At 53.7% G+C, this 26,903-nt stretch overlaps 2 protein-coding genes and 1 long non-coding RNA gene across 4 annotated transcripts; 2 read left to right on the top strand and 1 right to left on the bottom strand.

Moving 5' to 3' along the window:
- Nucleotides 1–1,609: 1,609 nt before the first annotated feature.
- Nucleotides 1,610–4,920, bottom strand: LOC125338083. Its single transcript, XR_007208175.1, has 3 exons — nucleotides 4,885–4,920; nucleotides 2,351–2,419; nucleotides 1,610–2,040 (listed from the first exon to the last, which is right to left on the bottom strand). It is a non-coding gene; the product is annotated as an uncharacterized LOC125338083 (long non-coding RNA).
- An 8,545-nt stretch (nucleotides 4,921–13,465) lies between these two features.
- LOC125338061 lies at nucleotides 13,466–19,477 on the top strand. Its single transcript, XM_048328398.1, has 8 exons — nucleotides 13,466–13,639; nucleotides 14,677–15,000; nucleotides 15,322–15,609; nucleotides 16,214–16,543; nucleotides 17,195–17,270; nucleotides 18,036–18,151; nucleotides 18,489–18,538; nucleotides 18,994–19,477. The coding sequence occupies exons 1-8, from the start codon at nucleotides 13,591–13,593 to the stop codon at nucleotides 19,192–19,194; spliced, it is 1,434 nt and encodes a 477-aa protein (XP_048184355.1). The 5' UTR covers nucleotides 13,466–13,590; the 3' UTR covers nucleotides 19,195–19,477.
- A 1,758-nt stretch (nucleotides 19,478–21,235) lies between these two features.
- On the top strand, nucleotides 21,236–24,907 carry TREM2 (triggering receptor expressed on myeloid cells 2). 2 transcript variants are annotated; one of them, XM_048328414.1, is made up of 4 exons: nucleotides 21,236–21,387; nucleotides 23,285–23,626; nucleotides 23,929–23,983; nucleotides 24,097–24,907. In XM_048328414.1, exons 1-4 carry the CDS (start codon nucleotides 21,348–21,350, stop codon nucleotides 24,308–24,310), a joined length of 651 nt encoding a protein of 216 aa, XP_048184371.1. In that variant the 5' UTR covers nucleotides 21,236–21,347; the 3' UTR covers nucleotides 24,311–24,907. The 2 variants fall into 2 exon arrangements, with proteins under 2 accessions (XP_048184371.1, XP_048184370.1); XM_048328413.1 differs by having other exon boundaries at nucleotides 23,926–23,983.
- Nucleotides 24,908–26,903: the final 1,996 nt, after the last annotated feature.

Here is a 26,903-nt window from a genome sequence, read left to right as displayed (position 1 = left end):
GGAAGGAGGAGCAGAGCACGCCGGGCAATTATTTCCCTGGCCTGGAGAAAAATTATGATAGAATTTGTTTTCTTATACAGGCTATTTTTTGCTTGGATCTCTGGGGGTTTTGTTAAAGGTTGAAATAAAATTTTAAAAAAACCCCAATGAAAACACGAGACAACAGAAGGAGAGCGGCAGGCTGGGGAAGTTCCATGTGTTTCTGGAACAATTGCCCATTGATCCAGCCTGGAAAGTGCTGAGTATCTGGAGGTGATAGGACAGTCTTGGCAGCAAAAAGCGGAGCTGCTTTAGGAAAAATGCTCCACTTAGCAAAGTTTGGGGAGCTGGTATTGCCCCCAAAGGCCACACCAACACAGATCCTGCCTGCGCTGCTCTCTGGGCCCACACCAACTCCCTCAGGCCACCACAGAGACCTGACAAGGTGAATGATGCCCACAGCAAGTCCTTCCTCCCCTCCTTGGAGCTGCTGCTCCCACAGACCCAGTGATTCCCGTCAGGAAGGGTGACACCACATGGAGCAATGGGATTTTAGCTCCTGAAGGCTTTGGTTCCTGGCTGCCAGAACCCAAGAGAGCAGCACACGAGCATTCCTGCACTGCTCTGCTTTCCAGGAGTGTGGTCAGCTGAGCCCCCAAAGTCACTTCAACTCAGCACCAGTAATGGAGCAGAAGGCTTTGATGTTTTTCCTGAATGAGCCCCAGGGCCAAATTATAAAATCCAGGCAATTTCAGCTCCAGCTGGGAATTTATAGAGTTTCACCTCCATTTGTGTAGGTGAGTGTGAGCAGAGGATCAGCAGGACATGCGTGGGTCCATCCGGGATGAGCTCCACCAACCAAAACTTCATTTCTCCTCTTTTTTTTTCCCAGCCCTGCTCTGCAAAGCCACTCTCAGCTTCAAGGAAGCCCTCCAGGGCCTCCAAGGGCTGCCAAAGGAGAGCAAACACGGCAACTTCCACATGCCCTGGAACTGGGAGCAGGCCGTGGATTGCTCCGGAGAGGCTGCGGAGGAGCGGGGCCCCAGCCCGGCACAGCCAGGGCACGCTGGGGTTGGCACACCCGGGGCACACCGGGCTTGGCACACCTGGGGCACGCTGGGCTTGGCACACCTGACTCGTTTTGGCACTCCTGGCTCGTGTTTACACCCACACCCTCAGCGGCGCCAGCCCTGCGCCCCGGCCACGGCAGCGACAGGCCTGGCTCTGCCGGGCTCCCCGAGCACGGCCCCTCCGAGGAATTCTGCTCCCAGGAGGCTGAGAGCCCTTTCTGCAGGAATCTGCCCTTGGGAAAGGTGGTTTTTTAGTGTTTTAAACAGGCAAAGTCGGACATCACCTCGTGCTTACACGGCCTAACTCACACATCCATCGCTGGGACTTAGAGATTCACCAGGGTCATCAACGAGACAAAGGGCAGCTTTGGAATTCTTCCTGTTCCCTATTTCCCAGATCTCTCATTTAAACCTCTCCTACACCTCAACACAGCACATTCCTCCAGGAACAGCCAAAGGTAAAGCTACTGTGGACGTCCAGAAGCCTCCAGGCTACCCCACGTCTGAGCTCAAGCCTCCAAAAAAGCCAAAACCCTCCAGCTCAAACTAATAGACACATCTGCCAACAGCTTCTTTTAATTTTTTGGAACCACTCTCTAGATTGCTTCATTGCCAAGAAAAAGAAGAGATATTTATGATAGCAACTGGAAAGCCTTGAAATTCCAAGTCAGATCCTCGGTGGTGTAAACTGAAGCTGCTCCAGTGAGTCAGGGGGCCGCTGCCAATGCACACAGGTCGGAGTGGCTCTCTGCTCTTATCTCCTGGCTCCCCAGCACGAAGGGACAATTAAAGGCAGCTCCATGCATATCTGACACTCTCTGCTCTGAAGTCATCGCGTTGGAAAAGAAATGGAAGGGCAGAAACGCAGGAGTGAAAGCAGAGATTTGCTCCTACCTTGAACTCGGAGCTGCAGCTTCAGCAGGAAACCGAAAGCTGGAGGGACAGAGAACACCTGCTGAGAGTGTCCAGTAATTTCCTTGAAGGCTTTGTTCTATAAATCATGAAAAAAAAAGAAGTATTTTTTAGTTTGAAGTAGTTTTGTGAGTATTAAAAGCAGGTAAGGCAGGGAGAGGTTTCAACAGCAAAGGAGCACGAGGGAGCTCTGGAGACGCAGAACCCCTGAGCAGGTGCCTGGGTTTCGGGAACATTCAGCAGGTGAACATTCAGCAGCTCAGTGAATGCCAAACTTTCCTGGAAAAAAAATGGTTTTTCCATCAAAAACCCCCCTTTCCTGAGGTGGGTTTGGTTGTGAATGAGGGCCTGGTGTGACACGGGGTGCCTGGGGCTGGTCTGGCACTCACCTGGGCTGTGTGTGAGGAGACGTCTCTGTGTGGTTATTCAGGGGTTAAAGGATGGGCTTTGTTCTTAGGCTTTGGAATTAAAAAAGAGGAGAATTGGTCAACAGAAAAAGAAAATACAAGCTGAGGTATGCACCAAACACATAACCTGTGAGTAACTTTACTCAGGGTAACAGTTCCCCTTGTCTTAAACTACTCACACAGGTGAAGTGCCTCCCATGCTGGAGACTCCTGCAGGACCCTACGGAGCCTTTCAAAAAGTATTTTTAAAAATTCAATTTTTTAATGCCTTAAAAAACCCCACGAACCGGTTGTGAGCTCCTGTCATCCTGGGAGTTTGTCTGCAGCGGGAACAAGCCCTTTGTTAGATCTGAATTGAATCTCAGGATGAATTTTTATGGCCACAACATCACCCAGCCCTGCAAAGAGACTTTCTAAAGGACAGGGTGCCACAATTTGAATGACAGGGCCATGAATGACAGCGCTTTAATCACCCCATTAAAGCCACCAGTGCCTCCCAGCAAAGGGTGCTGGAGCCACTGGGCAGGTGGAAGGATCCTTGTTGGCTTCAGAGCTCTTGGGATCAGGCCCAGATCGTGCACGGATTTCAATTTGAAATTCTTCCAATCCTTATTCAGCCACATATTCCAAAATGTGCTAAATAGCTGCTGTTTCCTAATCTCGACTCCCAGATTTTGCCTGGCTGTAACTGTTGTGCCAACTGGTACTGGATGAGCTCCTTGAAGAGGCTCTTCCTTGAATTTGGGATGGGATTTTCCTTCGATTTTGGTGACACCTGGATTGCTTTAAAGCACTCATCCCCTTTTGTTCCAGCCTGCACTGACACTGCCATGCGGGGATTTTAATTGTGGGGATTAAAAAAAAAAAAACAACTTTTCCAGTCATTTGGGGTTCCATTTTCATTTTTTCACACAGAAAAGACACAGAAAAGAAAATAATAAAGAGAAAATGGAAGGTTGAAAATGATTGGGTTTCGGGGGAAAATATATTTTTGGCATTGAAATGAGGAAAAGCGCCAGGGTTAGGGAAAAAACCTGAGCTGAGCTCTGAAACTTTACCTTCCTTTAATTATCCAGGTGACATTTCAGACATTTAGTCTGATTTTTTTTTTGCATCTGCATATTGAAAACACCCTTTTAAAAACACTTTCAAAAAAACAGCTGCTCCCAAAGATTTATTTAGCAAAAAGTAAATCTTATAAAAATTCAATTGCAAAGTAGTTAAGGTATTTGAATTTTTTATATATATATATATATATATATTTTTTTTTTTTAAGGAAAGAAGAATCCCAAGAAAGAAAGTATTTGATGGCTAATAATCTCATTTCAATATAATAGGACCTTTCTTTTGCAAAGAGCAAGACAGGTTAAAAGATATAATTATGACTTTGCAAACTCTCCCAAGTGCTACGAGATCATCTGACAGTTCTGATCCCGGGCTCAGCTCTCAGAGGGGAAAAGTCTTTGTCTAGTTAGAGAGTTAAAGAGACAGGATCCCTATTCCACCCTCTGCCTACATTGCAATTTAACTGTCAAAAAAATCCAAGCTGCAAAATTGTCTTATTCCAACACAGCGCAAGGAAAGAGAGGTTTGAGACTGACCTGTCAAACGCACCCTCTTTAAAAATGTATAATATATTTTAAACATTTTTTTCCAGAGGTACTTAAAGGTTAAAGATGTGCCAAAGAAGGAGGATGGGTGGTTTTTTTTTTTCCTCCCCTCTTTTCGCTAAAGCTTTTTAAAACAATTAAAACAAAAAAAAAAAAAAAAAAAAAAGGAGAGAGAGGGAGAAAAAAAAATTCAAAATTAGGGATCATCAGTGTAAAAAATCCCCTGAAGATCAAAAGGAACACATTAGAATCACATTAATTCTGATTACAAAAAAAAAAAAAAACGGGAATAAATCCCCTCTTTCAATGGGAAGAGAAACTTGGAGGACATTTAATGGTGTTTCCATTGTCAGGGTGTGCAGGAAGGTGGAGCAGAATGTCAGGGAGAGACGGAGCCCACGGAGCCACGGGCAGAGCCGGAGCCTGGTGACACTCCAGGATATTCCTGGGCTCTTTAAACCTTGGCTTTTTTCGTGTTTCAAAATAGTGAAAGAAGGAGAGGAAAATATTTTTCCCCAAGTAACCAAACAAAAGGAGCCATTTCCACAGGGGGGTTTCCAAGGAGCCACAAACAAACAATTCCCAGTCATTTTTTGACCAAATATAGATGGCAAACGGGCAGCTGGACACGGCCAGAGGCTCGCCCGTGGTGCCACCACCCGGGCACGTGGCCGTGTCCCCACACACCCCCTGCCACTCCACAGGGACACAGGGGCTGGGAGCAAAGCCTGGGAGCTGCAGGAATACCAGGCTGGGATCTGTTGGCACAGGATTTGGGTGTTTATGGGATCACAGGATGGGTTGGGTTGGGTTGGGTTGGGTTGGGGGATCTTGAAGATCTCATCCCACCCCTGCCATGGGCAGGGACACTTCCACCGTCCCAGGGTGCTCTAAGCCCCATCCAACCTGGCCTTGGACGCTTGCAGGGATCCAGGGGCAGCCACAGCTTCCATGGACAGCCTGTGCCTGTAAAAAAAATTCCCATTATTCGTCCTGCTGCAAGTCAGGAGAGACCCCCCCAAATCATGAGTCAATTCCCTGGAGACAACGTTCTCCCACCTGGCGGAAACCAAGCGGGAGCGAGTTCAGGTCCATTATCCACCTCCATCCCACCACAGCAAACTGGGAACTGGAACTGGGAGGGCTCTCAGCCCAGCAGAGTATTTGGAGTCTTTATCTGCCGCTCGTCCAAGGAGCCAGGTGGGTTTTCCTCCCTCCTAAACTGGGATCTGCTCCTTCCCAGCCGTGCCTCGATGGATGGTCCTGCACAGCCAGGGGTGGGTGACAGATTTGTGGCTTTGGGACAAAAGTCTTGGGAAACAACATCCCTCCCTGCCCCACCTGGCATTGGAGATCTTTCCCATAATGATCCCTCTCCCAGGCACTTGGGTCCCAAACCCACCAGGAAAAATGGGAATCTCCTCCAGGCTCTCAGCTGATCCTTCCAACCAAAGGCTGCCAGGGAGGGGACCCATCTGAAAGGCACCAGCTAAAATCTATTTAGGACTGCGAGCCAAAGGACACAACCTTGGGGATTTTCCCGAATTATTGACGATCCAATAGTCCCAATCCAGCAGCACCTGCAGAATTGGATCACCTGCACAGGGGCTGCACAGCTGGGCTGATGTTTCAGGCTTTAAAGTGCTTGGAAACAGCCCCAGATTTCCTTGGATTTATACAAATGCCAAGGCCATGGGCACACCCAGTAAAACCACCCTGAGTGGTACCAGCACAGTCCAAGATAATCTGGCACCAGTGGCAAGAAAATCACCTCAGCCCTGTGCCCAACTCCTGCCTTTCCAGCCCTCTCCATCCTGTGTTTCCAGGTGGGTGGGGAAATGGAGGAGCTTTGCAGCAGCACTGAATGTCAGACATGGGAGCTTGGGAACAGGGGGAAGTTGTGTGCTTATCTTCAATATTTAATAGATATCAAACTCTGGTGAGCTGGGAATGACCAAACTAATAAAAAAACAGGGATGGGGATCTCCTTAAAGCATCCTGGCAAATGGATTTGTCCCTCCTGCCACACTGGGAAGGGTCAGCACAGCCCTGAGTCCACGGGACCTGCAGGGTGACCGGCGTTTCAGGATTACTCACTGAAAATGAAAGGCAAACTGGACTCCTGCCCCAGGAATGCTGCCAGATTCCTGCTCGGAAAGGAATGATAAAAGCCTTTGGGATGCTGCTTCTCTGACTGGGCACAATCAGGGGTGAGTCTGGGATGAGAGCTCCTCATGAAATGGCTCCAACCCCGCTTCCCTTTCATCCAGAGGGGTCTTCCTTGAAGAGCAGGCCCAGAATGCAGCAGCCAGACCAAGGTGTGCTCCTGATGGGTCATCCCAAGGGAAAGGGCTCCCAGGAGCTGTTCCTTCCATGGATGTCTTCCTAAGAAGACGAGAAAGCCTTTCCCATCCTTTCCATCCCCAATTCTCCTCAGTTTGCCTTGGCTTGTCCAGGGATGAGGTGGTGATGGGGGCTTCCCTGGTGAAACCAGGAGCAGGATCTGGGTCTCCTTGGAAAAATCCAAGCTAAAGCTGAATTCCTCGTGCCACTGGAAAGCTGCCAGGGTTCTGCCCACAGATGAACCCAAACTCATCTGCTCTGCACAACTTCCTCTTCATCCAACCCATTCTCCAGCTCATCTTTCCTTGCTTGGGATGAGTTTGGAAGGATTTGTCCCTCTCTGGCAGGGCCAGGCTGGCTGGGACAGCACCAAGAGGGCTGCAGGTGGTGGAAGGGAATTCCAGCAGTGAAAGTCATGGATGTAGCTCCGAGGAGACAGGGACAGTGGGGAGTGGGACACTGCGAGTGTCACCTGGTGAGAGAACAGCGCGTGACAAAGGGGACGCAGCGACTGCAGGAACACCCATCCAAAGGGGAGAGGGAACCAGCAGGAGAAACCCCAGGAAATCGCAGATAAACCCATCCATGTGTGGATTTATCCTGCTAAAATCATGGAATGGCCGATCCAAACCATGGGTAACACCAGCAGCTCTGCCAGGATTTTCTCAGGAGGGGAATTCCGCCGGGGGTGTCAGGCTGCTGGTGCCAGTGCCACCCTGTCCTCAGTGTCCCCACAACGGGAGCGGAGCTGCCTCGGGCTGGGCCGGGCTCCGTCCCCATCCCCGTCCCCGTCCCCAGCTGGTCCCCCCTCGGCGCACGGCTCTGCTTTGCTTTGATTGATTTTGTAATTGCTCCTTTAATTGAACAGTTACAGCAACACTACCAGGGAAAGGTTTCAGGGCTGGGAAGGGAGGTGGGAGGGTTTTGGGGGTGGAAGGGGAATTGGAGCTGGGGAAAGAGCAAAATGGGTTTTTCCCTGTTTCTCGAGATGAAAACACAGGGAAGAGGCAGGGGATGAGTTCCCTTCAGCAGCAACTGAGGAGGAGGAGAGCTGAAACAATAAATTACAGGAGGAGAAGAAGAAAAATGAGAAGTGGGTTGAAAAGTGTGGCAGGGCCAGAGGGTCCCAGGGACTGCTCAGCCTCCAACTGACATCGGCTTCCTGCAGGCTGGGAGCGCCGGGATGAGGAAAATGGGCCACCGAGAAGGGAAGCTGGGAAGCTGCGAGAGCTGGGAGGGGGGAAGGAGCAGGACAAGGTCAGAAAAGATCCCTGTGTGCCTCAATAAAAGGTGCAGGAGCAACATGGGGAGGCAGGGAAAGACATCCCTCTATCAGAGGAGCTGCGGAGAGTGGAGTGGGGAAGCAGCATAGGGGAGAACAGGAAGGGCTGTGCTTCCAGAGGGATTCTGACAAGTGGAAAGGACAATGGGACAACGGGACAACGGGACAACGGGACAGAGGGCAGGGTCAGATGGGATATTGGGAAGGAATTGTTCCCTGTAAGGGTGGGGAGGGGCTGGGACGGAATTCCCGGAGCAGCTGTGGCTGCCCCTGGATCCCTGGCAGTGTCCAAGGCCAGGTTGGACGGGGCTTGGAGCACCCTGGGATGGTGGAAGGTGTCCCTGCCATGGCAGGGGTGGCACTGGGTGATCTTTAAGGTCCCTCCAACCCAAACCATTCCACGATTCCCTGTGTAACCCCCCCGTGTGCCCAGCTGTGGGGTGGGCACGGCGAGCTCCGAGCGCCGCCGTGGCGGTGGCACCGCGAGCCCCTCAGTGGGGTCTGTGCGAGCCGGGAGCTCGCTGGGAGCGTGTCAGGAAAAGGACAGGAGAATCCAGACGGGGTCAGGGGGGAAGGTGCACGCAGAGGCCACGGTGCAGCTCCACAGCGAAGCAGCTCAGGTTTCAGGAGAGCCTGGAGCCGCGGCTGCAGGGGGACAGGAGGTGGGCTCTGCATTCCCTGGCAGGCAGCACAAGGCAGGTTTAAAGAATATCCTTCCATTTAGGAATTTGTTTATTATTCTTAACTAAGCAGCTCAGGCAGGCAAGCCGGCAGCACCGCATCCATGCTGGCTTCCCAGGAAGGCCGGGAAGGGAGGGACAGGAAGGCAAAGTTCCAGACTGGGGGCAAAGGGATTTGTGCCCTGCTGGGCGAGGGAAGGGAGCAAAACGCTTTGCCAAATATTTAGGAAAAGTGTGGGAGAGACTCAGCTTTGGGATGTCGGGGGAGCCGGGGTGGGGTCCAGCCGAGTGCCCCAACGGGATCAGAGCTGAGCTGCTGTCCCAAAACCCAGCAGCACCTTTGGGGTGGCCGCTCCTCTGACACTTCAGACCTTGAGACTTTTGTCTGAAATTCCTCAGACCCTGGAGCAGATACTCGGCGATGAGGGAGGAGGGAGAAGTCATCTCTCTCCTGTCAAAATCCACTCATTCCATGAGGAGTCACAAGGTACCAGGACATTTGTGGTCATAGGAATTCCCACATCTGGCAGGTGTGTCCATACTAGGGAGTCAGGGCACATCTCCCAGCTCTGCAGTTTGAATTTCTGAACCATCTGGAATGTCCTCAGCTGCTGCAGCGATGGCCAAGAACACGGCAACCCAGGCCAGGTTGGAAATTCCTCCCCGTGAGGGTGGGCAGGCCCTGGCACAGGGTGCCCAGAGAAGCTGTGGCTGCCCCTGGATCCCTGGAAGTGCCTAAGGCCAGGCTGGAGCCACCTGGGATGGTGGAAAGTGTCCCTGGCATGGGGTTGGAATTGGAAAAGCCGTGTTTTTCAGCCCAAATCTCCCACATCCCTGACCCTGGGTGCAGGGAAGTGCTGCAGATCCAGGTGCTGGACACCCAGCCCGGTGTGAGCACGAGCAGGGCAGCGAGGGAAGGACAAACCTGCCCTCCCCCAGTGCCCGGTGTGCTCTGGAAATGAGGGCGAGGAAAGTCATTCAGGATAAATCAAGGGTGGAAGTGGAGTGGGAGCCTGTGGATGCCAAGGAGATCTCAGCGGTGGGAGGCGGCGGGGGGAGGAAGGGCTCATAGGACACCGGGAATGCCACACGTGGGGGAAGCAGAAAATCCCGGGAATTGGAGCAGGGAAACGGTGGCAGCCAGAACAGGAGGCAGGAAAGGTCCCTCATCCCGGCCATAAGCAGGGCTGGGTGTTAACTCCCGGGATTATCCCGCCCCAGAGGCAGGAGGGCTGCACACCGCAGGCCCTGCTGACAGGAAGCCTTTCCCTGGAAACTCGCTGCAGAATGCCTCGCTCCTGGTAGCGATCTATTCCCATCGCCGGCATTCCTGGGAGCAGGGAGGCGGGCGGGGGCTCCCACCTGGCGGCCCCAGCAGGGAGCAGAGAGCCGCCTGTCACCACCTCCCGCTCCCCTCCCGGCCCTCCGCCCGCCTTTCACCACCGCCTCCCCTGCCATGTCTCCCCTCTCTCCTCCCTTTGCCAGCCTCCTCGCTCCCATTCTCCACTTTCCCTCTGCCCGCCTTTCACCACCGCCTCCCCTGCCATGTCTCCCCTCTCTCCTCCCTTTGCCAGCCTCCTCGCTCCCATTCTCCACTTTCCCTCTGCTCTCATCCCTTTCTTTTTCTGCTGCCGTGTCTCTCCCATCTCCAGACCTCCCAAACTCATCTCACCTGTGCCCCACCGGCAGCGCTCAGCGCTTTCTCCTGGGGCTCAGGCCCAGCCTCCAAAAGCCTTTCAGTGGTCAGTCCTCCCCCAGCAGTCTCTGGACAGTCTCCCTCTCTCCCTGCTCCCTTCCCCCTCCTCTTTCTCTCCCTCCCATAATATTTTCCATATGAAGAAGCCTTCCTGAAGCCGCACACTGCCCTCTTGGCGAGTCTTAGGCGGGTTAGAGGAGACCCTGGGAGCCTTTAATCCTCTCTCTCTCGCTTGCTTTCATCCTCAGCCACAGCTGGACGCCCCATTGATGTGGAACAGACCAAACACCAGGCCCCTCGCTAAGCTGCTGCTGTGGGGCCTCTTCTCCTCCAGAGCCGAGCCCACAGCCCGTGTCCGGCTCTCCGAGCGAGGGTCCGGCGTGTCCGGCAGCCCCTCCACACCCAGCGTGGGGTCCCGGCCCTGCCTGCCCCCCCAGCCCTGCTTCCCTCCCCCCTCACTGCTCCTGCTCTTTCCTGAGCCATCTTTTACCCTGTTATTCTGAGAGTCCCCACCTTGTTCCTCATCCCAGTGTCCCCCTTTCTCAGGATTGTTTAGGATCCATTCCCCACAGCCTCACGTCCCTGCAGAGCCTGGGTGAGGGTGAGGGGCTGCTCTGTGTGCATGTGCTGAGGATGCAGCTCGTGGTTATGGCCCAGGGAGGGCCTGGTGGGCTCCGCCAGTGGAGCAGTCGGGTGTTGAGTGTGCAGCCCGCTCAGAGTTTTGGGAAGAAACATTCTTTTAAAGCCCGCTGCAGGTGAGGCAAGAATAGCATTGAATTGTGGAATGGTTTGTGTTGGAAGGGACCTTAAATCCCATCCATTCCCACCCCCTGCCACGGGCAGGGACACCTTCCACCATCACAGGTTGCTCCAAGCCTCGTCCAGCCTGGCCTTGGACACTTCCAGGGATCCAGGGGCAGCCACAGCTGCTCTGGTGTCTCACAGGAATATCCACCCACCTCCTCTCCAGACTTTGCAGCGTGGATAAGCCGGGCTCGGGAGGGCAAAGTGCCGCGTTTGGGGACCCGCCTGCAGCGCGCAGGGGACAGCGACGGTCCCTGAGCGGCGCCGCTGGTTCCAGGTGGAACTCGGGAATGTCGCGAGTGTCACACGGAACGGGCTGTGGGGGGTGTCCCTGCCATGGCAGGGGTGGCACTGGGTGCCCGGGCTGTGGGAGGTGTCCCGGGCTGTGGGAGGTGTCCCTGCCATGGCAGGGGTGGCACTGGGTGCCCGGGCTGTGGGAGGTGTCCCGGGCTGTGGGAGGTGTCCCTGCCATGGCAGGGGTGGCACTGGGTGCCCGGGCTGTGGGAGGTGTCCCGGGCTGTGGGAGGTGTCCCTGCCATGGCAGGGGTGGCACTGGGTGCCCGGGCTGTGGGAGGTGTCCCGGGCTGTGGGAGGTGTCCCTGCCATGGCAGGGGTGGCACTGGGTGCCCGGGCTGTGGGAGGTGTCCCTGCCATGCCAGGGGTGGCTCTGGGTCCCCGTTGCGGTCCCGTCCCAGGGCCCGGGGGGGACCCGCGGGTGTCACCGGGTTCATTCCTGAGCCTCCCCCGCCCCCTGGCGGCCTCGCTCCGCCACTGCAGCCCCCCTGCGACCCCCACCCGGGGCTCCCCGAACTCCCCAAAACCCCCGATGTTTTCTGACCCAGAGAGGCTTCTGCGGATGCGACAGCAACCAGAGTCAGTCAACTGCAATCTGCAGCTCCAGGCTTTCCTTGGAAGGCAGCAGGAAGGGGATGGCTCCATCGTTAAGCACCAAAGGAACTTTGGGGAATCCAAGGAGACAGGCAGGGAGGAGGTGAATTGATAAGGGAGAGGAAGATCCAAGCTTTCAGGAACACAGCCGAGGAGGGAAAATTAACATATTTGGGATGCAGCTGTCTGGAGTGGAAGGGCCGAGGGGAGGAGTGGAGGTCCCTGTGTGCATCAGGAGAAGGGGAATGATCTGATCTCCGAGGTCACAGTGGGTACAGGGGAATTAAAGTGGAGCAAGGCATCAAAGAGCAGGGAGAGGCAGAGCTGGGAGGAGTGCTCAGACAGTGCTGGAACAGGAGAACGCTGCAACCTCGACTGCTTAAAGAGATCTTTAGAAATTACATGGGCAGACCTGATCCTGCTGTGTCACCGGGCTGGATTAAGTGACCTCCTGAGATAACATTCATCTTCTTTCCTGTGATTCTATAATTAAAATCATATTGATCCTCTGTCAGAGATGCAGCCAAAGGACCAACTTCATTACGTTCCTGCTGCTCCAAGGTGCCAGGCCCTGGACAGGCATCTCCTCACCGCCTGTCCTGCCCCACAGAGCCTCTCCCCTCGGACAGGACCTCCCATGGATGCAGCAAACACCGTGGGAAGGGCTGAGGAGCAGCTCTTGGCTCAGTTTGGAGGCAACCAGTTGCAGAAACTGAACTAATTGCAGGCTCCTGGGATTTGTTTGCCGGAGCCCGAGCGTGTTCCCCCTTCTCGTTACTGCGCATCAAGAGCCTGATGAGAGAGGGATTTGGGGACAAGACAATGCGGAGATATCTAGCACAAAATGATTAGCCAGAATGTATTGTTAATAAGCTGCTTATTCATATAATTGGAAATTATTTGCAGCCAGGGTGTCAGTGGAGTCTGTGTGTGCCGCTCTGCTGGAGCGGGGCAGGTACCAGCCCAGGGGACGCTGTGCTGGCACAGGAGCTCCCTGCTCTGCTCTGGCTGCCTTCAAGGGCAGGGAAGGACATGGGGAGGCAGAAGGGGCTCAGCCAAGTCCTGCTGATGAGGGACAGGACTCCCAGCGTGGGAAGCACAGGGTGTCTGGGAGCAGAGTGAAGAACAGGCCTTCTCCAGCATCCTCACAACACCCAGAGAGAGAAAGGCCAGGGAAGCTTGGCCTCGAGGCAGATAAGGCCTGACACTGCTCCTGCTTCCCAAAGCAGCTGTTTGGGACAGAGCCAGGTGTGGAAGGTCATGAGGGAGTCCCCCCAGAGCTGGGACAGCTGTCACCCAAGGGGACTTTGGCGGGGGGATGCCCACATGGCAGCTCCAGGGGTGACCTGGAGGATTCCACCGGTGGCTTTGATCACGTTGAGGAGCGCTGGCTTCGTGTGGATTTCCAGGAGGCAGAGTTCCTCAGCGAGGCTGAGGGAAAGGAGGGAAAAAGCAGCAGAAGCCATTCCCCATTCCCTCTGTCAGCCCTGGTTGAGCCCAGGCCTGCAAAGCACTTGGGTGCAGAATCAGCTACAGGGAAGTTTATGTGACACCAAAACCTGGAACATTTCTCTCCTACCAGACAGGAAGGAAGATGAAGCAGGTGGGTTGCCCTCACCACAGGCTGAGGGGGCCAGGAGGGTGACAAAACAAATGCCACCAGCCAGGCAAGAGCAGCAACAGCGTTTGGCACCAGGACAGGCTGTTGTGCTCTGGGCTCAGCCACTTCCCCAAAAGCACCCTGAGATTATCTTCATATTAATGTTGTAACAAAATACGGGGAAGTGTTTCTGCCTGGGGCAAGAGCTCGGCACTTCCCCCAGCTGTGTCACTGCTGGGCAGGAGGGGTCACAGGGCACCCACACTGGCACAGGACACACTGGGCAGCCCCCAGCGATGTCCCTTCTCTGGGCCTGAGGATGGCCATGGAGCTGAGAGCCCTGTTGCTGCTGCCACTCTGCTTCCCAGGTAAGAGAAGGGCTCGGCGTGTCCCTGGGCACGGGGACACCCTTGCCCACTTCCTGCTGCCCGGGGAGCTCCTCCAACACCACCGGGGCTCTGATCTGAGCAACTGCTGCAGGGGTGGGAGGGAAGGGCAGCCCCAATTCCCACCACACACCCCTGGCTGCTGCAGGCTGCCGGGATGATCCACCCTGGGAGCACCGAGCTTTCCCACCACGCTGGCCCCGCTCGGCTCCTCTGGTAGCAGTCTTGGGTCAGGACAGTGCCCAAGGCACCACCTGCACCTCACCAGCCCTGCAGAGAGCACAAAGCTCCCAGAATGTGGTGGGCTGGGGAATGAAGCTGCACCCAGCACAGCCTCACAGCCAGGAGCCGCTGGCATCGCTGGGGATGTGGCACGGGGGAGCTGCGGGCTGCACATCCTGCCCCAGCTCCTTCCCTCTGCCCCTTCCCACCATCCCAAACTGAGCCCCAGCCCCCAGAGCGCTGTGTGGGCAGGGGGTGGTCCCCATTTGCCTGCAGGGAGGAGCAGTGCCAAGGGGCTGGTTTGCTGGGACAGCTCCAGACACTGCACCACTCATGGCCCAGCCCCTGGAGCAGCCTGTGCTTGTCTGTGGGCTTTAAACCACAGCTGCAGCCCCAGCTCAAATCTCAACACCGCCCATCCCATCTCCAAGCAGATGAATTCAGCACGGGGAAGGGATTTGGGGTTTTGGAGTTCTTCCAGCCGCCAGTGTCCACAGGGGAAGGTGAGAGGCAGAGTTTCCCTCGGGAGGCTGTGGGCAGCCCTGCATCTTCACAGAAACAGCGATTGGGCATTGGAAGGGACTGCTCAGGGAGGTGGTGGAGTCACTGTCTCTGGAGGTGTTAAAGAAAAGACTGGGTGTGGCACTTGGTGCGAAGGTCTGGGTGACAGGGTGGTGTTAGGGCATAGGTTGATCTCAAGGGTCTTTTCCAACCTCGTGGATTCCGTGGTTCTGTGATTCTGTGACTGCGATTCTGCGATCAGCTCTCCTCTCCCTCACCACATCTGATCCTTCCAGCTCTCCAAGGCCAAACCCCTGAAGCTGAGAGACGTCGGGAAGGGGACACTCTGAATGTCGAGTGTCCTTATAAAGCACAGACTGAAGACTGGCACACAAAATACTGGTGCCTTGAGATAAACGGAAGATGTCAAGAATTAGCGTGGGTATACCAATACGGGGAACAACCCAAGGACAGGAGAGTTAAAATGAAGGATGACCGCACTAGTAGGACTGTGTCCGTCACCATGACTGACCTCCAGTCAGAGGACTCAGGCACATATTCCTGTACTTACTATTCCACTGGATATGTGCTAAAGAAAATCTCACTGAATGTTTTCAAGGGTGAGTACCTGTAGTCCCACCCAAAGCCAAGTGTTGTCAGGAAGCAACATCATTCCTTCCCTGCTCTTCCCCGCTGTCCCCCACAGCTGAGCAGCTTCCCCTGATCCCCCCAGCCCCATTCCCAGCCTCGCTCCCTGCTTTCCCTCCCACACTGGGAGACCTGGCTGGTCCTGCTGCCTCCCGGCTCCCTCGTGTCCTCCCCCACCTCACCCCTGCCCTGACAAGAGGCTCTCCTGAGGGAGCTGCCCGAGGGCATGGTCTGTCCCAGGTGCCTGTGTGCCTAGAAGTGACCAGGCAGTGACCACCTTTGGTGTTTCACAGAGCTGCTCAAGTGGGAGTTGGACACCCTGTTAGTGCAGTGCCCGATCGGGTATGGTGTGGCCTGGTGCCGCAGAGAGCAGACAGACTGCACCAACCTGGTACAAAGAAGTTCAAGACAGAGTGGAAGGAAATCCCCACAAGACAGAGCACAAATCGAGTACAGCACTGAGCAAGGCACTCTCACCGTCACCAAGAGGAAGCTGCAGACCTGGGACACTGGTGTGTACGGGTGTGCACTGGGCCCTGGTCACACCTGGATAAGAGAGGTCGTGCTCTCTGTGTTTAAGAGTGAGTACCTGCTGTGCTCTGTGTCCGAGGGTGGGTTCCTACTGCACTCTCACTGCCCAAGAGTGAGCCCGTCCTGGCAGCCCGGTGTGGATGTGGCAGCTCTCAGCCCAGGTGACACCTCTCTCTCCCCCTGCCCATCCCTCCAGCACACACGGTGCCAACTGATCCCTGGCACCTTCAAGCCAAAGCTCAGGCCAGGCCCTTTGTGCTCTGTCTGCTCCCAGCAGAGACTCAGAGGAGGTTCCTGTGAGTCCCACAAATGGGGCTGCTCATCCCAACTGCTTCCCACAGGGCCAGACCAGTGGCTCCAGCACTGGTTCCCACTGGGCACTGCTGGGACCCTCCCCCATGCCTGGCATTGCTCTTGCTCTGGCCCCACAGCCACCAACCCTCCCAGACCCTATGGGCTGAGTGTCCCACCCTGGGGGAACCAGAGGAGGGGGACAGGACCCCCAAACCTCTGCATGGGGACTCTGGGTCCAGTCCCCTTCTGCTCCACGTGTGTGGAGGTGGATGCAGCTCTGGGGTATTCCAGTGCTGGGGAGGAGGTGCTGCTGTCAGATCCCACTTTGGGGTCTCAGCACACATGCCGGGTGTTTTCCAGGGACCCAGAATTTCACAGCTGAGGAGTCAGGCAACGTCACTGTCCGGTGTCACTACAAGATCGTAGACTACAGGGCTGTCAGCAAAGCCTGGTGCAAAAAGGAAGAGGAGGAAATGTGTAAGGTGCTGGTCACCACCAGCTCAGAGCCCCCAGGGGGACAGAGCACAGCTCGGGAAGGCAGTGTCAGGATCCAGGATGACACCCAGCAGGGCATTGTCACCATCACCATGGAGCAGCTGCAGGTGCAGGATGCGGGTGTGTACTGGTGCGCGCTCCAGGAGAGCTCCGGTCTGTCCCGCATGGAGGAGGTCACGCTCAGCGTTTCCAAGGGTGGGTATGGATCTGTCAGGACACAGTCAGAGATTCCAGACTCCTTTCCCTGCTCTCTCCCTCTGCACTGCCCAGCTTACCCCACCTCCCACCTTGCCTATGTTTGCCTGCCCACACCCTACAGCTTTGGACCTTCTCATGGCCACCACCCTGTGGAATAGCAGCAGGGATGGGAGCAGATCCACATCGGTGCTGTGCTGCTCCTCCTTAACCTGGGAGCAGCCTCAGCTGTCCTGAGAGGGGTTTCTGTCCCTCAGTGTCTGATATCAGTTCTTTATAGTGACTTTATAGCCCCTTTAGAGTGACTCATCCTTTGGCTTTCAAAGGCCTTCCCATTGGGTTGTCAAGGGAACAACTTTAGACTCAGATTTTATAGATCTGTGACTTCTGGTTTCTCATTCAGATGATGTTTGAACAGTAAGGGCTGGCACTGAGGCCCCTGGTCGTGGCAGAGCAGCCCCAGGCTGCAGCCTGGCTCTCACAGGACTGACGGAGCAGGCAGTGCAGGCAATGGGAGGGGACATTGGGATGCTCTGGATAAACTCACGGGATCAGGGCTCTGGGCACAGGAACAGCAGTGGCCTGGGGGTTTCTGCTGAATGCAGAGCAGCCCCACAGTGACCATTGCTCTCCTCATGTCTGTGATTGCAGCGTTGCCTCCAGGAGGATTTGCAGATGCTGAAAACAAAGGTGAAGAAACTCTTTTGGGCGACAGCCCAGAACCCAGGTAAGGCCTAGAAAGAGTCTCTGAGCCTGAGCACACACAAGTTCTTCACGTTGTACACCTGGGCAGGCAGGCCCTGGGCACTCCTTCCACTGCAGAGGAATTGGATAGGACAGGATCCTCACCAAAGGTGGCCTCTCCTCCTCCAGCTCCTGCCCTAACCCTAATTCCAAAGGAAGAGGCAGATTGGTAAAATCGTATCACAGCCTTCTGTAGGTGCTTCTCTACTTCTTTATCCTTCTCCCTTTGGGCTCTGCACTTCACATGAACAGAACCCCCAGAGTCTGCCCTGAGCCTCGACTTTGCTCACTCCTGTCTGAGTATTTAACAATGGGACAGTCCTTGGCTGCTCTTTAATCCATCTACCTGTTAAATGTGAAGGATTTTTTCCCCTTTGGACATCTGCTGTCATCAATGCTACAGCAGCACGCAGAACCCAAGAATCATCCCTGCTCCAGAGAGCCTGGAATTGTGCTCAGAGCTTTGAACAGTGGCTTGTTTCTGGAGACAGCCAGGAGAAAAGTCTAGGAGAAGCTCAGAAGGCACAGCCAGGTGGGAAAATCAAGAACCATGAACCAGGGGAGGTTCCCTTCTGGATCAGCAGGGACTTGCCCATCCTCATAGATGGAGGATCCTGCAGGAGAACCAGACCCTCTTCCAAGTTCTTGAACCGAGCACATAAAACCTGTCCCAGTCCATCTTTTGGTCCCTGTTTGGTGATGGGCTCTGAAACCATCCCACACTGGTAACTCCCTTCCTCTCCTCCAGCTGTGATGGGAACGCCTTCCTCATCCTGTCCGTGGTGCTGCTCATCCTGCTCATCCTGGCCCTCATCGCCTCCATAATTCTGTGTGTCAGGTACTCCAAGCTCCTGGGGAGAACAGGTACGTGGAGCTGGGATTGTCCCAAGCAGGGCCTTCCCTGCCATCACTGTGCTCCAGCTGAGCTCATTCCCAGTGCCCTGAGAAGGTCAGGCTGGGAGGCCTCAAGGCTCCCCGCTGCCTCCCCTCACAATAAATCAAACCCAGGTTCCTCCAGACCCTGCACAGGGGTGCAAACACCTTAGAGGAGGAGGAAAGTGAGAGTAAAGTGTTCCCAGGCTCAGGGCAGAGGCACTGCTCCCATCACCAGGCAATCCCACGGCCTTCCCAAACCTCCTCAGGCAGAGCTTTTCATGGAGTTCTCTGCATCTAAACCCACTGATTTTGTCTCATTCTGAAGGTATCAGAGAAGCAGAGGACACCAGTGACGGAGCAGAGGGCACAGCACAGGTAAGGAAAACGAAACGTTTCCCACACGGTGCCAAATCCCTGACCAACAGTCTGGGAGGAGCTGTCAGACCCTCCTGGTGAAGACCTCAGAGCTCAGCTTGGTTATAAACAGGAGAGAAATGGTATTTAACATCAGCAGAGAAAGGAACATTCCTAGCTGGAGAGAGAGGGGGGTAATTAATGCAAGGAACCTCCAGTAGGAACAAACCCAGTGGAGCAAATTCTAGTAACCCCTGAGAAAGGAGTCGAGGAGTAGCAAGCAGGGTCAGAGCACGAGGTTGTCACCTGTATCCAGGAGAGGTGGTGAAGAACAGAGTTCTCTGCTCTTTCACCTCTGTCATGACCAAAGGTAAATTTTGACACAGCTTTTCTTCTCTTTGTGGGAAAATCTCATTCTCCTGGCAGCAGCTGTGGCCTGGCACTGACTCATGAGTGTTTTCCCTTTCTTTTCCTAGCCTGGCAGCACTGGAAGGAGGGAAAGTTCTCAGGATGACAGCAAAGGGCCAGCATACATCAACATGGACATTCAGTCCCACCCCAGCCCCGAGGATCCGATTTACAGCAATGTGGAACCAAGTCAGGCCCACAGGAACCCCCAAAATGTGGAATACGCCATCATCGCCTTCAACCAGGCCCCAAGGAACGGCAGGGAATGAAGCACAGAATGCCCCAACAACCCAGAAATGGGAGAAAGGAACTGGAATACAGAGTGGGAATGAGGAGTAGGAGGTGTGTGGATGGACACGGGGGGACAAGCTGAGTTTTGCTGCCCTGTGTGGGGTTTGCCTGTGCATTTTCAGCCCTCCCTCCTGTTAGGGCCGAGCAGAGGTTTTGCCACTTTTGTGGCAGATTGTCTGGGGTCAGACAGAGCTGTGGGGGAATTCCCAGGATCTCTTGTACATCTGCTTTTCCAGTTCCATTAAAGTGCAGAGTCTTGGAGAGGCAGCTGTGGAGGCCTGGCCTTGTGGAAAGGAGCAGTCTGGACATGGCGGGGTGGGGTATTCCAGCTGTGTCCTGGTACAAATCCTGCCCCAATCCCAGGGATCCAGCTGCTGCAGCCAAGCAAACTCATTCCAGTGCTGCAGGCATCGAACTCAAACTTTGCTGTGGCTGGGTTCCTTTTTCATGGAACGGGTTGGGGATGCGAGTGCCGGATCCTAAGAATGAGCAGAGCCAGCTCCTGCACTTCCCTGTCTCTGCTGGAAACGCTCCAAATGACGCATTTTATTTACCAGTCATGTGGGGAGCAACATAAAGTGAGTTTGTGGGGCTCAGTTCCATTTCTCCAGGAGCTCTGGCTCCTGATTTCTTTGCCCCAAGCCCTGCTGGAGGTGACAGACCGACGTGGCCTGAACCAGCCCTCATTCCCAGGCCAGTCACATCCAACAGGCTTCTCTTGCCAGGGCTGCAGCAGGGAGGCTGATGGAAATTCTTTGAGATTTTCAGAGTTAACCTGACAGAAAGAAAAAGAAAATGGTTCTGGAAATGGTTCATTCAGCCCAACGTTCCCCTAATGATTTGCTCTTCGTGCAGCTGCATTGGGTCAAGCTGTGGAAGAGTAATAGCAAAAAACAGTGGAGTGGAAGAGAGGCATTTTCTGGGAGATTCTCGAAGAGAATCCAGATTTGTGCTCACCGGAACAAGAAGGAACAAAAACTGCCATCAGTCACCTCACAGAGAATTTCTGGTCGCTGTGAGGGACCATTTTCTTAACCACTAACTCGAGGAAAGGCACATTTAGGAAGGGCCAGGCCTGCAGGTTTAGCACCACACCAGTTTCGAAGCCAGGGTCTATTTGTACTTGCAAGGAAGTAAATAAACCCCTTCAAAAATGAAAAACCAGCAGCCCACCCCCAGCCTCCCAGTTTGCTGATGCTCTGGGGGTTCCATGACTGCATTCCTGAGCCCCTCCAGCGCTGTGGCGTTGGCTGGCTCAGAATCAGTGTCCCCAGCACAGATCCTGTGTCCTTTGTGCCAGCTATGGAACAAAGGTGGGTGCTGGGCTTGTTCAAAGCACCCACAGCTTCTCCCAGTGCCCCTGCCCTGCTGTCTGTTGGATTCCAGACAAGGATCCATGCACAGGCTCTTCTTCCTCCTGAAAACCCAGGAGATGATGTCTTTGCCCTCCTTCACCCTTGGGATGCTGCCAGAGCTACCATGAGAGCCTCCCTTTCCCTTTTGGCTTTCCAGAAACTGCCCCCATGCACAGCTCCTGTAAATCATTTATTGTGGTTTATCACCATCACACTTGGAGTGCCAGGACAAGGGGAATGGCTTCCCACTGCCACTGGGATATTGGGAAGAAATTCTTCCCTGTGAGGGTGGTGAGGCCCTGGCACAGGGTGCCCAGAGAAGCTGTGGCTGTCCCATTGCTGGAAGTGTCCAAGGCCAGGTTGGACGGGGCTTGGAGCAATCTGGGATAGTGAGAGGTGTCCCTGCCCAGGCAGGGGGTGGGACTGGATGATCTTTAAGGTCCCTCCAACCTAAACCATTCTGTGATTCCATGAAATCCTGCTCCAGTGGGAGCAGACACCCAGGCCTGTGGCTTCAGGCCACCACGTGCTGCTCCCTCCCAGGCTGTCTAAGCTGAGCTGTGGCTGGGACTGGGCAATGCTGATGCCTGAATTTTCAGCTCACGAGGGCAATGCCCATCCCTGGAGAATTGCTCAATGTGCAGGATGAAAAAGATGCCAAGTTCCCCGTGCTCCTTCCTTCCGGCAGAGCGGGGAGGGGGAGAGGAGCTGCCCATAGGCAGAGCCAGTGTTGCTCTGCTCCAGGCTCCTCTCCTGCCCCTTCTCTGCTCAGCTCCATGGAGAAGCTCCTGCACCTCACCTTGGTTTTCCTGTCAGGTAAGAACCGCACGTGGCTTTGGGGTTCAGGTAAAGGGCGAAGGATTGGGGCAAAGTTTGGCCTCTATGTGAAGGCTCCATCCTCAGAGTTTTCCCTTCTCCCTTTCTTTACCAAAAGGCCAGTGGTGATCCCAGTGCTCCCAGATTTCCTCACAGGGATCGTTTTGGGTCAGAACAGGAAGCACTGATGAGAGAAGTCCTGCATGCAAGGTGGAATTGCAAAATCCTGGGTGCTTGCATTTGCAAAGGGGATTTACATAGAAGCAAATGACCACAGGCAGGGCTCAAGGGGAGGGACATGAAACCCAGCGAAGGGCACAGCTCTGGAATCCCAAGCACCTGGGTATTTCCAGCCTGGAAAGGAATGTCCATCTGACATGGGAACCAAGGTACAGAGCCCAGCTGGGGCTCTCTGCAGCACTTTGAGAATCCCAGATCCTGTTGCAGGGAAAGGCAACAGACTCGGGCTGTGGGAGCACAGGAACCTGTCCCAAAAATTGGAATGACTTTGGGAAAAATTCACAGCACTTTTCCCAGCAGCACCCAGGAAGGGAGGAGGAACACCAAAAGTTTATGATCTGCCAGCAGAATTGGTTCAAAAGAGGATGACACAACATTTTCCAGAAGGACATCAGGGAATCTTTCAATGATTCTGTTTGAGAAATGTTTTGCAGTGCTCTGGGAATTCTGGGGCTGAAGGACCAGAGCTGGAGGAAGGAAGGGAAAACAGGAGAAGCAGTTAAAGAGTTTTGGAGGGATTGAACAGGACTGGATTGGATATTCCATGAGGTAAACCCTGACTGGAACAACCGAGTGGAGAAACATATCAGGATAAAGCTCTGTAGGTATTGGATACTTGAAGAGCACAGATCCGTTTTAGGTCTTCCAGTCAAACTGAAAGAACTTCAGATTTTTTAGTTTACAATTCACTTAGAATTGTTGAAATTATTGTAAGAAGTGTTATTAAAAGGCTCAGCCAGCACAAAGTCCTTACAAGAGCCTATTTTTAAATTTACTTCTGTTTTATCATTACTTATAGTTTCACAGAAGCATTTGCCTGTGACTTTTTTTCACTAGAAATAGAGATTTCCACAAATACCACATTGCACTTCTCTCTGGAAGTATTAATAACTCAGACTGTCCCCTCTGCCTCTGCCTGTCACAAAGAGGAATGGAAATTAGAAATGAGGAATCAAGACAATAAAAAAAAAAAAGCAGACAAAACCCAGTTATCAACATGGTTAAAATTAGTAAGATATTAAAAGATAGGGTGGAAAAAAGTGTTAAACTGGATTTGCAAACCAGGGGTGGGATTCAGAAGGAACCAGTGAGCAGGACGGGTTTGGAGGTGTCACTGGGACAAATTCCAGAATATCTGAGCCAAGATCTGAGCACACTGGGTTGGTCATGGCGGAAGCAGACAGGTGACACCCTACAGGTGACAGCCCCTATGGGTGACAGCTCTATAGGTGACAGTCCTACAGTGACACCCCTATGGGTGACAGCCTCATGAGCAACAGTCCTACAGGTGACACCCTATGAGGGACAGCCCTAGAGGTGACAGCCCTACAGGTGACAGCCCTATGGGTGACAGCCCCATGAGTAACAGCCCTACAGGTGACACCCTACGAGTGACAGCCCTATGGGTGACAGCCCCATGTGTAACAGCCCTACAGGTGACAGCCCTATGGGTGACAGCCCTATGGGTGACAGCCTCATGAGTAACAGCCCTACAGGTGACACCCTACGAGTGACAGCCCTATGGGTGACAGCTGCTATCACTAGAAGATGAAAATGACATTCAGCACTCCCACAGTGAGGGACAGACCTGGGAGAGCCTTGGCTCACTCCTCTGTCCCTCTGTCTCTCTGTCCCTCTGTCCCTCTGTCCCTCATAGCATCCTGTGCTGCAGAGAACGTCACCGTGGTGGCCGCCATGGAGGGCGACACCATTTCTGTCAACTGCTCCTACGACCCCCGGCAGTGGTGGCGGGAGAAGAGCTGGTGCCGGCAGCTGGACGAGAGCCGGTGCCAGCACGTGGTGAGCGCCCCGACCCTGTGGCTGCCCTTCCCCAGGAACAGGAGAGGCACCACCTCCATCAGGGACAACGCCCGCGCCGGGCTCCTGACCGTCACCATGAGGCGCCTGCGGAAGGAGGACGCGGGGCTGTACCAGTGCAAAACGGATTTCCTGGGGGACACCAGGAGCCTGAGGAAGGTGCAGGTGGAAGTGCTGGCAGGTACGTCCTGGGGCTCAGAGTTGGAGAGTCTCTGCTGGAATTTCACGGGTTGGTATTGGAATTTCACAGGTTCCTTTTTGGAATTTCATGGGTGTCCGCAGCTGCCAAAGGCCCGCTTGAGGCAATATCTACTTTTGTCTCGCTCTAAGGAGGTTCTGTGTTTCACTTCCTCTTTTTATTCCTGACTTACACCTCATTGGTGCCCAGATTGTTCCCAGTGCCCCGTCTCACCTGGGCTACCTGCCCAGCTGAACATCACCCAGAAACATCTGCAGACTAAACTGTTGTGTTTCCATCAGCAGCCAGCCTGGTGACCCACGTGCCAGAGGAGCCCAGAGCTGTGCAGAGCATCTCCAGGTGAGCCTGAAATTCCTTGGGATCTCTTGTCTTCCTAGGACTAAGGCAGCAGTACAAGAGTTTCTGTAGAGGTGGAACCATCCCCTCATGGTTGCATTTCTGGTTCCCCACAGGTCCCGTCCCAAAGTGGATTTCACTGTTTTCTACATCCTCGCTGGATTCCTGGTGGCCAAGTTCATGGTGGCTGTGCTGCTCTGTGTCATTGGCCACAGCAGGAAGAACAGGGAAAGAGGGCAGAACCCAGGCCTGGGAGAGCAGCAGGTGCTCCCGTTCCCTGCTGACCTCAGACACGGTGGAATCGGCCTCTCCTGGGAGAGCTCTGCATGAGCCAAGCCAAAGGGAATCCATGGGAAAGGAAAATCAAGCGTTTGCCACCTGCTGTAAGAAAAGGATGGCTCCTAAACACAGGTCTGGAAGAGCCTGTCACTCTGGAGAGGGAATGTCACCATCTTCTTCATCACCTCTTCCCCCTGGCACCACATCCCCAGGCAGTTATTCCAAATATCATTGCCAGGACCATCCCATCACGGTTGGAACTGACACCCATCAACTCCCTGTCACCTCAGGGCAGAGCCAGGTGACAGATTCTGTCTTTCCAAGGTGAGGAAGAGCAGCTCCCAAAAGCTGCTTTGGACAGTGGGGATGCTTGGAGAAAATCCCTGAGGAGAAGGGTAAGGATCTGCAGGATTTATCAGGAAGGGATGTGGTCTCCTTGCAGCTCTAGCCGGCGTCCTCCTCTCTGAAGGGACTTTGTGAACGCAGGAGCTGTCTCTCTCTGTCGTTCTCCCGGTATTTCCTCTCCCATGTGATGGTTGTTCATCCCTCCCCACAGTGAAGCTGCACTCAGCTCTCCCGGGCTCCAAACCCATGGGCACTCACATTTCTTTTCCCTGCAAAGCTGAATAAAATCCGGCTGATTCCCTGGCTTGGTGTGGATTCCTGGTAAGGAGCTGCAGGACACCGGGTCACAGTGATGTCCCAGAGCAGGGGTGATGCTTGGAACACCCTGGTGTGTTTAGAACATCCAGGAACACTCAGAGCCAGCGGGACAGGCTGGAACATCCAGAGCCAGCCCCATGCAGGAGCGGCAGCTCAGAGCCCAACCTCTCATTGCCCAGAGGAGCAATGGCTGAAATTTACTTATTTTAATTAAACAAGGGTTTGGGTTCTCACTTTTAGAGTAGTTCTGTGTTTTGTCCAGAAATTGAACTTCATGGTGGGGCATCTGGCAACCTTTGTCCTTCTGAGGCTTCTCCCTCCCACCACAGTGAGGTTCACAGTCTGAAATCAGCAACCTTTGGGGAAGAAAATGTGTTTGTTGCTCTCTGCTGGTACAGACAGGTGACCTGCTGTATGACTGCATCCACAGAGAGGAATTTGCCATCTGAAATAATATATTTCCAAGGAAATAAAAAGGAAATAATCAATATTTTACTGATTACCATCAAAAATAATGAATGTAGTTTGGTAGGATTGTATTAATCAAAACCAAATGGGGTTGGGACAGAAATATTTCTGGGGCTGGTTCTGTCCTTCCCTTGCTCCCGTTCCCTCTGTGCTGACATTGGCTCTGTCCTTGTGCTGGCTGACCTGGACACTTCATGGGGGTTGTTTTTTCCTTTCTCCCCATCGATGAATCACAGCTCGAGGTTCTTCAGCACTTTTGGGGCTGTTGCAAAAAAAAAAAAGGGAACTCCCCGTCTCTCAGCGCTCCCATCCTGTGAGAGCCAACAGGAGACTCCACCCCTGTGTTTGGTGCAAAATGCTGTCCCAAATTCAAGGTAACTCTGATCAAAGCCTCATTAAAGCAGGAGGGACTGGAATGATGAATGAGTTCTCATGGAATATGATTAGAGTGCAGCTGAGAAAGCTCCAGCTTAATGACTTGGGAGAAGATCATCTCAGGAGCCATTTCCAGGGGAGAAACAAACTAAGGAACAGCATCAAGCTGGAAGTTTGGGGTGAGTTAATCAAAGGATTAATGATCTTCTAAAAGTCAGCAATTTCTTACTACTTGACAAGAAAGATTACAGGTCAGTGCTAAAGAGCTCTCATCGGAGCCTGGAAATTTCCTGAGACACAGATAATTCCTGAATTTCTTTTTTTTAAGATTTTTGATACATGCCAATGGGATAAATAAATTGGAGCGAACTGGTGGAGGGGGGGTGGCTGACTTGGCTTCACTGATACATGACACTTTCTATTTACACCAGCAGATGGAACAGGCTCTGAGCACTCTGAATCTTTGCAGGAGGAAAAGTCAGATTTTTTAGTTGTAGAAAAAGTCCCCAGGGATGGATCGATGTGGGAACATCACCTGCTCTTTGTTGCTGTTGTGGTTGTTGTTGTTTTCCAGGGGGAAGATCAAAGACAGACCCTGAGAGGGACCACTGCATCCCAGTGAGGGATGTCCTTGAACCCTGGTGCACTGCAGGAAGGGAATCCAAGCTCCTGAGCCTTCTCCAGGCTCGCCAAGTACCAAGGAAAACGCTGCTGGGATGGATCCCCCCAGCTGTGGATCAGTGCTGACCTCACAGAACCACCCTTGTTACAGAAACAGCGGGGCTGGTGTGCTGGAATTTTTATCCTGGAAACATAATCCAGTGTAAAACACACCAAGTCCCCTCCCAAATTAATCTCATCTCCTGTAAATAGGACTGGAGAGATCCTGGTTTCCCCTGCAGTCTCTGTGCCCTCGTGGTGCCGAGTTCCTTCCTGTCCACCACTGATCCGGGTGCTGCTGTTCTCCTCCTCGTCCTCACCACCTCCATCAGAAGGAAGAGGGCAGATGAAGCCCTTGTGATCCCAGAAACCCGGGATGTTCACAGCAATCCTTGTCCAGGGAGGCAGGGATGAGCTGGGAGTGGGAGTCAGGTTTAAAATGAGCAGCGAAAGGTCCAGTTTTATACTCAAAAGCGTT

This window comes from Corvus hawaiiensis, chromosome 24 (genome assembly GCF_020740725.1).
Source record: "Corvus hawaiiensis isolate bCorHaw1 chromosome 24, bCorHaw1.pri.cur, whole genome shotgun sequence".
Lineage (NCBI taxonomy): Eukaryota > Metazoa > Chordata > Aves > Passeriformes > Corvidae > Corvus > Corvus hawaiiensis.
The sequence above is the reverse complement of the archived record's forward strand: the minus strand, read 5'-3'. Positions and strand labels throughout refer to the sequence as shown.